Genomic DNA, 12,456 nt, shown 5'->3' with positions numbered 1-12,456 from the left:
AATAATAATGTTATTATTATTATCATACAAAGAATAATTGACGAACTAATTCCATCAAAAAAATATAGCATTATTGTAACTAATACTAATCATCAACACCTTTTGTTACGGCTGAGGCAAAACAGCTGATAAAATGAAAAATCTCCCCAGCCAGCCGTTGGTGACGTCTTCCTGTTCGCCACATGCCGTTCGTCCGCCCCCATTCAACTTAACGCGACCCACATGTCCCGTCCGGCCAGCGTCAGCACATCTGAGGGCCGGGCAGGAAAACACTGACGCGGCATGAAGGCAAGCGTCCCACCCCTGCAGCGTTTGTGCTGTCTACGCCACAATTCCACAAAACTGTAAGCCGGGTAGTAGGCTAACCTTTGTGCTTCTTAACATGTTGCCTTTCAGGCTGCTATTTAATGCTATCGTGTCATGGAAGCGTCATAGACGTGCTAATGACTTGGATCTCCACTTTGTGGTGGTATTAAACGACTAAACAATGGGAATTTTGGCAACGCATGTAGACAGAAAATAGACGTTTTTGCCCCTACTGAATACCTGAATAGTTACTCGTGTAATTTTTTGGAAGACTTTTAACTGAGTACTTGAGCAGAGAAATTTGGCTAGTTGAATCACTTCTCCCCACCTACATAGCATGGCCATATATGCCAGACTCTAAATTGTCTACAGGTTTGAATGTGAGTGTGAATGCTTGTTGTCTTGCTTGGTGTGCTTTGTTACTGGCTTTATACCAGTCTAGGATCACACCTGGGATAGTCTCCAGGTCCCCCATGACCAAAATGAGGACTGTAGCAAACAGAAAATATTTGGATTTCTTGTCAGTTTGATTTGAAGATTTGTTGTTGTTGTTGGTTTTTCTTTGGGAGGTCATATCAAATTAAATTGCTGTGCAACACTCACGATGTCCATTGGAACTGCACCACCAATGTGACCAGATGAGATCAGATGAGTCACCCTCCAAGTTAAAAAGACATTGGTTGCACCGTGTTGACATTTTCGGATGGTGGACAATGTCAAATGTGAGTCATCACAATAAATGAAGAGTATGGTTTTGGTTGACCTAGCGATACTCATCAAAATAATAAATCAGAAAATATTTCATTCTCTTTGGAATTAATCTGCTGCATGAGCTTCACTTTTAGAACTACCAGACTTTTTTAAAGTCCATTAAAAAAAAAAAATCTTCATTTATTGAGGTGCACCTGCATTTAAAACCTCCCGAAATCCCTTCAAACGCGACGGTGGAGGTTTTTAGTTAAATACTTGAGTAATAACCAATTTCAACATGTACAGTATATAAAGCTTTAATGACAAAAGGAGAAGGCACAGTGAGAGGATGTGTAAACACTTTTGTCTGGGTTAGCTGCAGTAGTCTGTTAAAAAATAAGGCTGGATGTTTTTTTTAATACATCATGATTAATTCCCGTCTGCTAACTAATGCCAGTTGCTGAAACAGAATGACCTAAAAGTTGCATGAAATCAGGGGTGTCCAAACATTTTCTGCCCATTCCACAGTAAAATCATGTTAAGTGCTCCAAAAACATTTATGTATAATCTTTTTTTCTGACAAATTTGTCTACATGTTAAAAAATACATGGGAAGATGACCTTGAAAATAAAAAATACAAAAAATAGAAAAATTAATTATTTTTCTAAATTGTTGAGCCCGAGTTGTACTAGTTGTTAGAGGTGCTGCACCTGCCTTGCCTTTTGGAACACCCTACCCCTTCATTTTTTTAAGTATAGTTTTTTATACAGCACAAAAAAAAAAAAAAAAAAAAGTTTGGCAGACCCCGAATGACCCGCAGGCCATACTTTGGACACTCCTGCATGAACTTAACACATCGGTCCTCTCATCTTTGGACTTGCCCCCCTTGGAAGTCCCAGCAAGCGCAAGCGCCGGCGTCCGGCCTTTTCAGTCCCAAGCGTGTTGCAGCGACACGCGTGGAGCTAGGCGTCGTCGTACTTGCGCAGCGCCTCCTCCAGCGTGGCGGTGATCTTTTGGAAGAAGGCCATCTGCTGGATCAGGAAGTGCTGCATCTGCGCCCGGAAGTCGCGCACACGGATCCGGTGGAAGTGCTGGATCTCGGCCAAGGTGGCGCAGGAGATGATGTTGCAGCGCTCCGTGATGCCCTCCGCCAGCGCCGCCTCCACCTTGCCCTCCTCCACGTGACGCTGGCTCTCCTTCACCTTGGTAAGGGCCCCTGATCGCACAAAACATCACGTGGAGATAGATGACTGACTTCACAAAATCATTTATTCACTTATTTAAAAAAAACATTTAAATGCATTATTTGTACATACAAATAAACACTTTATTTTAGTTCAAGTGGCTTTGTGGAGCAGTGGTCAGCATGTCCGCTTCACAGATCAGGGACCAGTGTTCAAATCCACCTGGCTACAGCCTTCCTGTGTGGAGGTTGCATGTTCTCCCCGAGCCCACATGGGTTCTCTCCGGGCACTCCGGATTCCTCCCGCAGTCCAAACACATGCATTGCACGTATTGGACATATTAAATTGTCCTTTGATGTGACTGGGTGCGTGAATGGTTGTTCGTCTCTGTGTGCCCAGCGATTGGCTGGCAACCAGTTCGGGTTGTCTCCCGCCCACTGCCCAAAGTCAGCTGGAAGCAAGCCTGCGCCCCTCGTGAGGATGAACGGCTTTAGAAAATGGTTGGATGGATATTCTGGTTCAACGAAAGGAGATCTATTTTTGGCATAAGGGCATTAACTGAAAGGGCCTGTATCGTGGGAGTTCAACTTTCTGATGTTTTCTCACCCCCAGTGTTATTTTCCTTCATTGTTGCATTTCTTGCTTATTCTGCCCTCTCAGCACCGGCCCCATATATGCAGATAAAATTTGCTTGCGAGGCAACATGATGGGAACAATCCCTTGTGCCACCCATGCAAGAGTACATAAACGCCAACCTTATCCACATCTTTTAGTTCCATTTTTGTTCCGGAGTTGGGGAGGAGATATTTTGCACTGAGTCGAACAAATAAACAGCCACTGTGGAGCGTGTCCAAGCGGTGAAAATGTGTGTTTGAGGGCACACGTCCAGACGATCAATCTTATGTAGTAAATGAGTCCCCCGCGGGCACAACTTTCGTTATGAATGCTGGTTTCCCACAGTACCGATTTGATAGGACGAACGTCTGTTTAGAGTGTAAAGCCTCATGACACTATTTTGCATTTTAATATTAAAACACCTGCATATGGGAGGCCTTTATCTATACAGTACACGAGCTGTATTTATAAACTTAACTGCAGATGGAGCGAAGTCTTTCCTTGCAACCAACATTTATTTATTTTTTATATAAAATGGGTGGGGATGTGTGAAAAGGTATTTGACCCATCTGAAACACGGTTTACCTGCTTTGGTGGGTGCTGCTGTATCAGTTAGCAATAGGCTTTAGATGGGATGAGCATTTTTTTTAATACAGTACCTACAATATATTTGGCATTTATTTGTCTTAAATTAATAGATGCATCTATTATAGGGAAGGCCAAATGTGGTATTTATACTTGCAGTCTTGAGATATGAGCTCACAATGGGGAAAACGGGCTTCAAGTTATTAACTTTCTGGAAGTTAATGTCCAACTTTGCGTGCGTGCAACACACACAAGAAAGAATTGTGAAAGCACCATTTAAGGAAATGTTCGCCGCCCGCCAAGGTCAGTGGCTATTTCAAGGGTAAAACATCCACACCTCCACTGGAATGACAATACGCTTCAATTTGAATAATGATATTATCCTAAAAAGATTACAGTCCATGAGACGAATCATCACTCAGTCAAACGTATAGATTTTCCACATTAATGGGAAGATTTGCACTTGAGTGACAAATTCTTGCGGCGCAAGCAGATTGAGACATGATGACTTGCAAACTACTGTAGCATTTTCACAGTGAAACCAAAATGGAGCCACTTCCTTGAAAGCACACACACACACACACACACATGCGCGCATTGCAATGTGTGAGCCATCCTGTTAGCCAAACTAAGTGGTCAATAACACAGGAAAAGGTCTCAAAAGGAAAAAGTTACATTTACATTTTCAAAATGAATAGGAATTTGGGCTGTCAGCCTGCCACTATAGAATGAACCTATCCATCCCATCGATTAATCAAATAATTGACTAAAATATCATTTTGCATTAAAGTGTTTTGCAAAATTAACGACTGTTTGTTTTGGATGGTTTAGTTGAGGAAAAAACAAAACACCAGCTAAACAATAATTAAGCAATGCTACAGGAGAAGGACGGAGGTTATACACCTCCAAACTTTTTGAAACTGATTCAGTTACTGGTTTGATCATTGTTTTTCCAAAGAAAAAGCAGATGTTTGCAAAAGTCTTATTTTGATTGGCTATGAAAAATAGTCTGCTTTACAAAAAAAATAAAAAAATAATCTATAATAATTACTGGTGAGAGGCTCAAAATCAGAAGATTTGGACAATTTTAAATTGAACAATAGCCGAAACAATTACGGTATTTGCCACACTATATGGCGGCACAGTCTCGATTGTGGGGTCTACTTCCGTTCCTAACTCAGACATAGGGCGCACCACATTAAGAGGCACCTGTTCAAACGTACTGTCAGCAATAAAAGACAACATAAGTGAATGATTTGTCACTCCCAGCTTACTGCACTGTACGTAATGTTCAATGACTGGTTAATCGCCACCAGAATACGTACTGCATGTATTATTGAATGTGCCCTAGTCAGAGATTGGAAATCCAGGTCCAGATAGGAAAAAACCCTGCCACGGTTTCACTTTACCCACAGGTGCTTCTACTCAACCGCCAATCAAATGAGCTTATTAACCTACCAGTTGAATAGAAGCGCCTATGGCTGAAGCCAAATTCCGGCCGGCAGGGTTTTGCTTTCTGGACCTGATACTTCCCATCTCCGTATCTGGTTTACCGCTGCCGGCATACATGCCGTACGTGTTACGTAATGTTCTCTAATTAGTTTATCACTGCTTAGCGTACATACTGTGTGTGTTCCTTCCATTACGTCGATGTGCAGGAAGCGCTCCAATAGTCAGGCTTACCAAAGTCGCACAATAACATTTTACAGATTTTGGGACTCAGGGCACACACAAGGTGCACTGGATTGTAGGGCTCAGGAAAAAAATGCTTTTATTTGCACCTTATGGTACGGAAAATACCGTACATGGTAAAAAAATATGGGTTCATTTGATAACTGAGTACTTGTCAATGAAACTTGACACCTCTAATAAGAATGCAGCGAATGTCCTTTTTCCTCAGCCATGCTCTTTCAACAAGCATCGCTAATTTGTGAAGACATCACGCCAATGTCCGGTGCTCTCATACCGGACTGAGTAGCAAGACAAGTCCTACTGAGTCGCCATTTCCCCACCTCCTGTGACCCAAAGCACACACGACTGAAGCAAACTGCATTCAGAGCGGAGCAACAATAAGAGTAAACACAGCTGTCCAAAGACTGAAATATTTCAAACCTCAAAGGTGAAAACGTTACCTCCTGTGCTGTCAAAGACCGCTAATGCTCTAAACAGGAAGATGTGTTCAATGAAACCTTAACAACTAATTAAACATTGAAAACTCAATACGGCATAAAAGGGAACATGACAGGAAATCAGCTTTTGAATTGTTTCAACACTAGAGGTGGGCTTTTCTCATAAAAGACGATTTGATGCACATTTTTTTTTTCTTTTTTAGGTTCAACAGATCTGCATCAAAATGTAAAGTTTTATTTTGTGGTTTGAGCTACAATACTCATCCATCAAGTTGGGTGATCCTTTTAAAAGCAGAGTGAAAGTAGATTTTTTTTTTTTTATTAAGGCAAACAGAAACCCAGCCTTAGAGGTGGGCATTTTACAAACTTTTTGGGGTCCATCATTCATCTACCAAACCAAACAGTAAACGTCAGGCCATCGTTTCATTTTACCCACGTTTCCGTTGTCACAATTTAGGAATTTTCACTGGTATATTCTTCTTTGTACGTCAGCAAAACAGGTGTTCATCAGACGAACTTTCCTTCCTTTTTAGATGTGGCAGTACTTTGATGTAATGGGTAATTAGGAGGACGGGTTGAGGCATTTATTGCATTTATCAAAAGTTCATTATACAAGGTTCCTTTATTGAGTTTCTCTAACATACAAAGACAATGCCCAATAGATGGAGACAGGACAGAAAGGCCTGTAATTACATGCTAAAAACGCCTGGAGATCTTAGATGAGAAAAGAAAAACACAAGGGATAAGGGGGAAAAAAAAGTCGTCGTGTCCTCAATAGGGGCCATAATATAAGCCTGAAAAAAAAAAAAAAAAACTCGCACATGCCACATAGGCGTCTCCGCAATTTTCGAGACATAGAACTGTAAAATCCTTCCATCCATTTTCCAGAGCTCACAAGGGTAGCAGGCTTGCTGGCGCCTATCCCTACTTTGGGCAGTAGGCAGGGGGACAACCACAACTGGTTACCAGCCAATCGCAGGGCACAGAGAGACAAAACAATTCACACACCCAATCACAACTAAAAAGAATTTATTATGTCCAATACACCTGCCATGGATGTCACCAAGCTGAACTAAAAATTAATCATACCAAAAAAAAAAAAATCTGCTCACAATAGATCCAAAGCTATAATTTCATAGTTATTTGGCCACAGATCGTTTAGCACTGGCAGATGTTCTATGGAACACCAAATGCCTCCGAGGAGCGCTCTCCAAGGGGGTAGGCGCAGGTGGCACTGAGCCCTGTTTTTATGTAATCTCCTTTTACATAATACTCAGAATCTCGAGCGTGCGATTTGAGCAACAATTCCTATCTGATCGCCGTGCTCGTCCATTAGCGCACCACGCCACATCTGATGGCTGCCGACAAGTGTTTCTCACTTGGCTCATACCGGAAACGAAGGCTTGTGTGATTTGGCTCATCGGTGGAATAATTTCATGTAGGTGATGTCATTCTATCTGAACCCATTTCAATGTTATTTTAGCTGGCCTACTGTAATCCCAAACCTCAATCTCTTGTTATCACTTTTGGGGTTTATACATGGTCAAAGCTTTATTATTTTTAGCTTAAGTGCTTCATAAGAACTGCACCAAAGTCAACAGTTTGTCCTCATAAAAATACTGCAGGCAGATTTGGGACTAGAAGAACAAGAATGTATTTATACTGTGTTTATTTTGAGTACTTTAAAAGGGCCCGTATTACGGAAATCCAACTTTTTGAAGCTTTTAACCATGTTACAATGTTAATGCATCTAAGCATTCCTATCTTATTCTGCACTCCCAGCACCGGCCCCAACTGAGCAGATAAAAATAGAGCGCAAGAGGCAACAAGACGATAACATGCGTTTGTAACAACTCTACACCAGCCCCGTACCACCGGAGCAAGCGTAAGTACACGCCCACCTTACCCAAGGAGACATTCACCTTCCTTTTTTTTTTTTTTTTAACTTTCGTTTTCATTCTGGGGTTGGGGAGGTGAGAATTTGCTCTGTTGGCCAAGTAAACAGCAACATTTCATTCATTATTTACAAAGTTTTATTGGAGAAAAAGTCCACCTGGTGAAAATGGATGTATGGGAGCACACAGCCAGACAATCGATGCAGTACATAATTCACCTGGAACTGTTGTTTTTTTGTTTTGTTTTTTTACAGGAAATTCATCACTGAAAACTGATGAGAACCACTGGCCTAAAAAATCATTTTTAGCCATTTGAGTATGGTTTAAACAAAAGCTAGGTTGTAATAAAGAAATGACAGAACATTCAACTGGCTTCCAAAAGATGAATGAGGGCAAACATCATACGTGAGCGAGCAAGACCTCGGGCCCATGGCTAATGGAGTCAAAGCACAAGTATAGATCAATAATGATGTTCACTGGGCCTACAATTTTTCTCTCCTGAAGTTGGCCACACATTGTCTGTTGTGGCTTTCATTTCCGTGTCTGACTACGTGTGTGGTACAAAAAATAAAAAGTCACCGTTGTTTTATGAGAAAATAAAACTGCAAGGAACGCAACCTTAGAGCTCATGTGGTCATAAAGGAAATACTGCAGCTCTTAAAACCAATAAACAAGATGAAAACACATCAGCTTATGAAGAAGAGCTAGCAAACATCATTTTGTTTAAAGATTTGAAAAAAGCCTCTGGCTGTCACTTTTACTTCCTGCTATTTGTCATGATGATCCCGGCGATATTAGACATGCTGGCGCAGCAGTCAGCGTGGAGCACTGAGTCACCTGTGTAAGGGCAGCTGACTAGTGAATGATGCCACTTAGATCTGCTTATTATGGAGTCAATGGGCCCAGTGTCAACTCGGACATTCAACAACGTTACTTTGGAATGTAGGCAGTTGTCGCAATGCGTGACCCTTTTTGGTAAGCCGGGTCAAATCCCATATCTAATTGGTTCAACGTACGGTGCCCTCTTTTCAATTTTTTCCCCTCAATTTGCCCTTCTTTTATGTTTAAGATAAATACAAGCGTTCAATGCCACCTTGTACAAGATCTGTTAGCCGTTAAAATGGCTTCACTCTTAAGTTTACTCGTGGGATATTGTTGAAGCAGTCTGTAAGTGATGTTAAGTACTCCTATTACACGTGTAATGTACATACAACATAATGTTGGGAGTTGGTGTTTGTTGACCTTAAACAGTAATCACTAGTGTGCTAATGTTTATCGCAATTACTTTTTAGCATAGGCAAATTTTATCATAAATTCATATGTATTGAAGACATGAAGACTATAAATAATGAGCAGTTACATCCACACCTTTCAACCCACATTCAATTTCAGTAGATTAAAAAAAAAGCACATTCAACAATAGGAGATTTGAAAGAAAAATAGTGAGACTTGGCTATTATTCAGTGGAATAATTGATCGACAGTGACAGGCCTAATGTTCGTGCTTCAGTTTATTGCATCCGTTTTTGCTTAGGAATACATTCAGACAGACTTTCACTGATTTGCATTCTGCACCAAGTGAAGGTGTATAATCTGGAGCGGGTTGTTAAACCTTGTTGGAGGTCTGTGCTCCATGTAATCCTGTTTATACATTGGAGGCCTGCTATCCATAAGGAAAATTCTGAATTCATTGCTGAACAATGTTGCCTCTCAGAACGCGACCACATCGCGAGAACAATCGGGGTTTTGCTTCTTGTGAGATGTTGACCTCGACCGACTTTCTGAGCAATGATTGGAACGTGTGAAATTTACACTGACATATGTCAAAATTTCACATAGTGCCACTGCAATTGGTGCCTTGGGACTTGAGCAAATGGTGTACCAGCTCTCAAAAAGAGGCTTCACCTTGTGTGTTTGAAACAACCACGTAACTTTGTCGTTCAATCCACTTAATGCTAACACAGAATAATGTCTCTGTTGCAGCGCTACAACTCTTCAAGCAAAAGCTTGAACAAAAAGTGCCGCACAAAATGTATGCAAACAATCTGATGTGAAACATAGTTATCATCTCCAAAGAATGGCTAATATTAATGCTGTACCGTAGAGGTGAAAGGAGTTGAGAGATCTCAATGAACTGTATAGCCTTGTGTCCTTCCTACACTCTGTGCTAAAATGGAATAACGGTCTTTTATTGATGTTCATGTCCTTTGAATCAGGCATGGGACGATAATCAGATTCTGACAGTATGATAACTGAAATCATTACCAAAACTGTTTTGGGATTATCAATTTGAAAAAAAAAAAGATAGTAATAGGATGGACACTACTGGCACCAAGCTAATGTAAAGCATATTACCTTTCTGGACGTGGATGATGTCCGGGTAGTTGGCCAGGTGTCCCTGATAAAGAGCTAACAGGTCCATGATAGGGTCCAGATCCTTGTTGGGCTGCTCCGCAAAGTAATCCCCGATGGATTCGAAGGCATCCCCCGTGAAAGATATGGCCTGGTTGAGTCTGGCAGAGTAGGCCTGCTGGTCCATCTCGAAGGCTTGGCTCAGGACCTTAAAGGACACGCCCATCTTGTGGTACTCCTTTCGAAAACCGCTCATCTGCTTGCGCGCGAACTCTCCAGCGGTGGCGTTCAGTTGCAAGGAGCTGTCATCCATCTTCTTGGTGAAGGCCTTGAAACCGTCGATCTTGCTCTCCACTTCCTGGAAGTCGAGCGGCGCCGCCGGCGTGCTGATGGTGAGAAAGAAGTTGGCGCCCACCATCTCGTCCTTTTCGGCCTTTCTCTTGCCCATCTTCCAGGCCTTCTCGTCAGTGCTGCAGGTGAGGAAGTGTTGGAAGACATCGCAGCGCGCCAGCACTGGGTGGCTGGTCATGTGGTTCATCCACCAGATGAGGCCTTTCCGCCTCTTGGAGATGAAGTCCTCCTCAAAGCGCCCCGTGGCTTGCTTCTCGGGAATGTGGGGCACCGAAATGACGGGGAACTTCTCCACCAGGCGGGCGTAAAGCCAATCGAAGTGCTTGTAACGCCGGTTCACCTGCTCCTGAGTGTGCGTGGGCGTCAGCTTATAGGACATGTAGCTCTTCATCCCTTTGAACTTGGTCTGCTTGGTGGGGTCGTCGATCGTGCAGGCGAACGGGTACGGGTTCTCCTGCCACTCGGGTCCGTGCTGGCCCATCACCACGCAGATCTTATCGCCGTCCTTCACAAAACCCGACGCCTCACCCAGAACAAACGCCTCGCCTCCGGACTTGACAAAGGTGGAGAACCGGTTCAGATTCCGGCTCACTGTCGCCGAGCTCTTGGGGTGCTGTCCTCTCGCCATGGAGGATGTGGACACCCTGTAGGTGGACGCCCCGTTGCCCTCGAAGTCACGGTACCGACCTCCCGCGGTGCCTTGCTCGTCCGCCACGGTGGAGTTGTCATCCCAGTCGTCATCCCAGTCATCGTCACTGCCCTGGCTGGGCTGCTGGAGGATCTGCTGCTGCGCCGGGAGCGGGAAGTCATCACTCGCTCTCGCCGTGGATGGCACGTTGGCGTAGCGGGACTCGGGCTGCGCATCCACGGGAGTGTTGCTCTCGTCCCCTCGCAGAATCTCCACGTAGGAGGCGGGGAAGAGCCCCCTCTCGCCTTTGCTGTTCGTGCCCTCCAGCCAGCCTTCGATGTCCTTTTCGCTGTACAAACTTACTATCTCATTTTCGCGCACAGACACCTCGCCGGGGTTCTCAGAGTTGAAGTCGTAAATGGCTCTGGCCCGGAGGAGCGCCGCCATGCTCGGAGTGAAGATGGGTCGACGAGCGCGAGGGGGCGGCGGGCTTAAGTTCCGAGCGGCTGGTCGTGGCCGTTAGTCCCGGAAGACTCCCCCTCTCGGGCCGCCACTAGAAACGCGCAAGCCCGTAATCGCGTTTCTGAAAACGGCATGCACCCTTTATTCCTAAAGGCAGTAAAAGTTACGTTTTAGTCTCCCGCGTGAATAGGGCTGCTCACCTCCGGACTGCCTTGGAACCTCCTCGGAGGTTGCCTGCTGCCTGCTGCTCAGCAACAGCACGTCACCGAGGCTGTTTAATCGAAGGCGGAGTTGTGATTCCCCCACAAGACATCAACAATCAATCGTCCTCGCCGCTTCAAAGTACCGTAGTTTCTATCATATCAAAGAATGGGATATGAATCATATCTTCTATGACGAATTATGTGGACGTTCATCATTTAAATGAGTATTTTCAAAATAATTACATGGAAATTTTAGAACGCTTGCATTTGGCAAAGTTCGAAGTCTAAATTTATGTAAAAATATATGAAATAACAAAATGTATGAAATAAATCAACCATAGATAACAATAGCACTATTTTTATTTACATTTTCGTTTAGTTGCTGCCAGCTCTACGCTTCACGGAGGATATGGTATTCTCTAATACGGTCAACAAATTTCCCCGTTTGCCTCTAGATGTAGCATTATGGACAAACAGCTGTGTACCGTCAATTAACTCACAGGTCGTCACTCAGTCTATCAAGCGCTTCCATATTAATGACATCATCATGTGGACTTCCCCGTGCTCTTTAAAAATATAATAGTTTTTGTGCATGTAAATTTGATTGAATGAACTTAATAATTTTACTGATGGTGACCCATCTAAAGAAAGGCCCTTTCTCTCTTCTCTCTCTCGCTCTCTCTCTCTCTCTCTCTCTCTCTCTCTCTCGCTCTGCCTAGCTAGATAGATAGATACACAGATGTAATGTGATTATTTGAAAGTCTGAGTCCTTCGAGATTTTTTTAAACGTCAAGTACATCAATTATGATCAACGTGTAAGCCTATTAAAAAAAAAACCCACTAAGTGCTCAATTGGTGATTTACGTCAGATAGACACTGCCATCTTGTGGTGTTTTGAAAGTTTGCAATTTGTAGTTGAATTGTCCCAAACGTACTATACATACATGCATAGATACATACATATATAGACAGATACAGAATATATTAGTGTACCATTTTTCTTTTTAGTTAAATGACATATAATGTCATTTGTATGTTTTACGGAACCGTATTATTT

At 43.1% G+C, this 12,456-nt stretch overlaps 1 protein-coding gene and 1 long non-coding RNA gene across 4 annotated transcripts; one reads left to right on the top strand and one right to left on the bottom strand.

Moving 5' to 3' along the window:
* Positions 1 to 182: 182 nt before the first annotated feature.
* On the top strand, positions 183 to 8,091 carry LOC148429543 (uncharacterized). 2 transcript variants are annotated; one of them, XR_015865563.1, is made up of 4 exons: positions 183 to 344; positions 1,983 to 2,202; positions 7,292 to 7,394; positions 7,659 to 8,091. It is a non-coding gene; the product is annotated as an uncharacterized LOC148429543 (long non-coding RNA). The 2 variants fall into 2 exon arrangements; XR_015865562.1 differs by lacking the exon at positions 183 to 344 and having other exon boundaries at positions 354 to 2,202.
* Positions 1,298 to 11,524, bottom strand: snx18a (sorting nexin 18a). 2 transcript variants are annotated; one of them, XM_088414430.1, is made up of 3 exons: positions 11,397 to 11,448; positions 9,759 to 11,317; positions 1,298 to 2,212 (listed from the first exon to the last, which is right to left on the bottom strand). In XM_088414430.1, exons 2-3 carry the CDS (start codon positions 11,179 to 11,181, stop codon positions 1,959 to 1,961), a joined length of 1,677 nt encoding a protein of 558 aa, XP_088270556.1. In that variant the 5' UTR covers positions 11,182 to 11,317; positions 11,397 to 11,448; the 3' UTR covers positions 1,298 to 1,958. The 2 variants fall into 2 exon arrangements, with proteins under 2 accessions (XP_088270556.1, XP_088270548.1); XM_088414422.1 differs by having other exon boundaries at positions 9,759 to 11,524.
* Between the last annotated feature and the right edge of the window lie 932 nt (positions 11,525 to 12,456).

The sequence above is a fragment of the Hippichthys cyanospilos genome, chromosome 1 (genome assembly GCF_059441005.1).
Source record: "Hippichthys cyanospilos isolate Australia breed blue-spotted pipefish chromosome 1, RoL_Hcya_1.0, whole genome shotgun sequence".
Taxonomy (NCBI): domain Eukaryota; kingdom Metazoa; phylum Chordata; class Actinopteri; order Syngnathiformes; family Syngnathidae; genus Hippichthys; species Hippichthys cyanospilos.
Note: the sequence above shows the minus strand (reverse complement) of the source record. Positions and strands in the feature narration are given on the sequence as shown.

Bases quoted from the DNA above. Each gene is read 5' to 3' on its own strand.
- snx18a (XM_088414422.1), bottom strand. From the start codon at position 11,181: ATGGCGGCGCTCCTCCGGGCCAGAGCCATTTACGACTTCAACTCTGAG. The intron at 2,213-9,758 runs GTAATATGCTTT...TTGTGCGATCAG, and splicing joins CATCATCCACGTCCAGAAAG to GGGCCCTTACCAAGGTGAAG.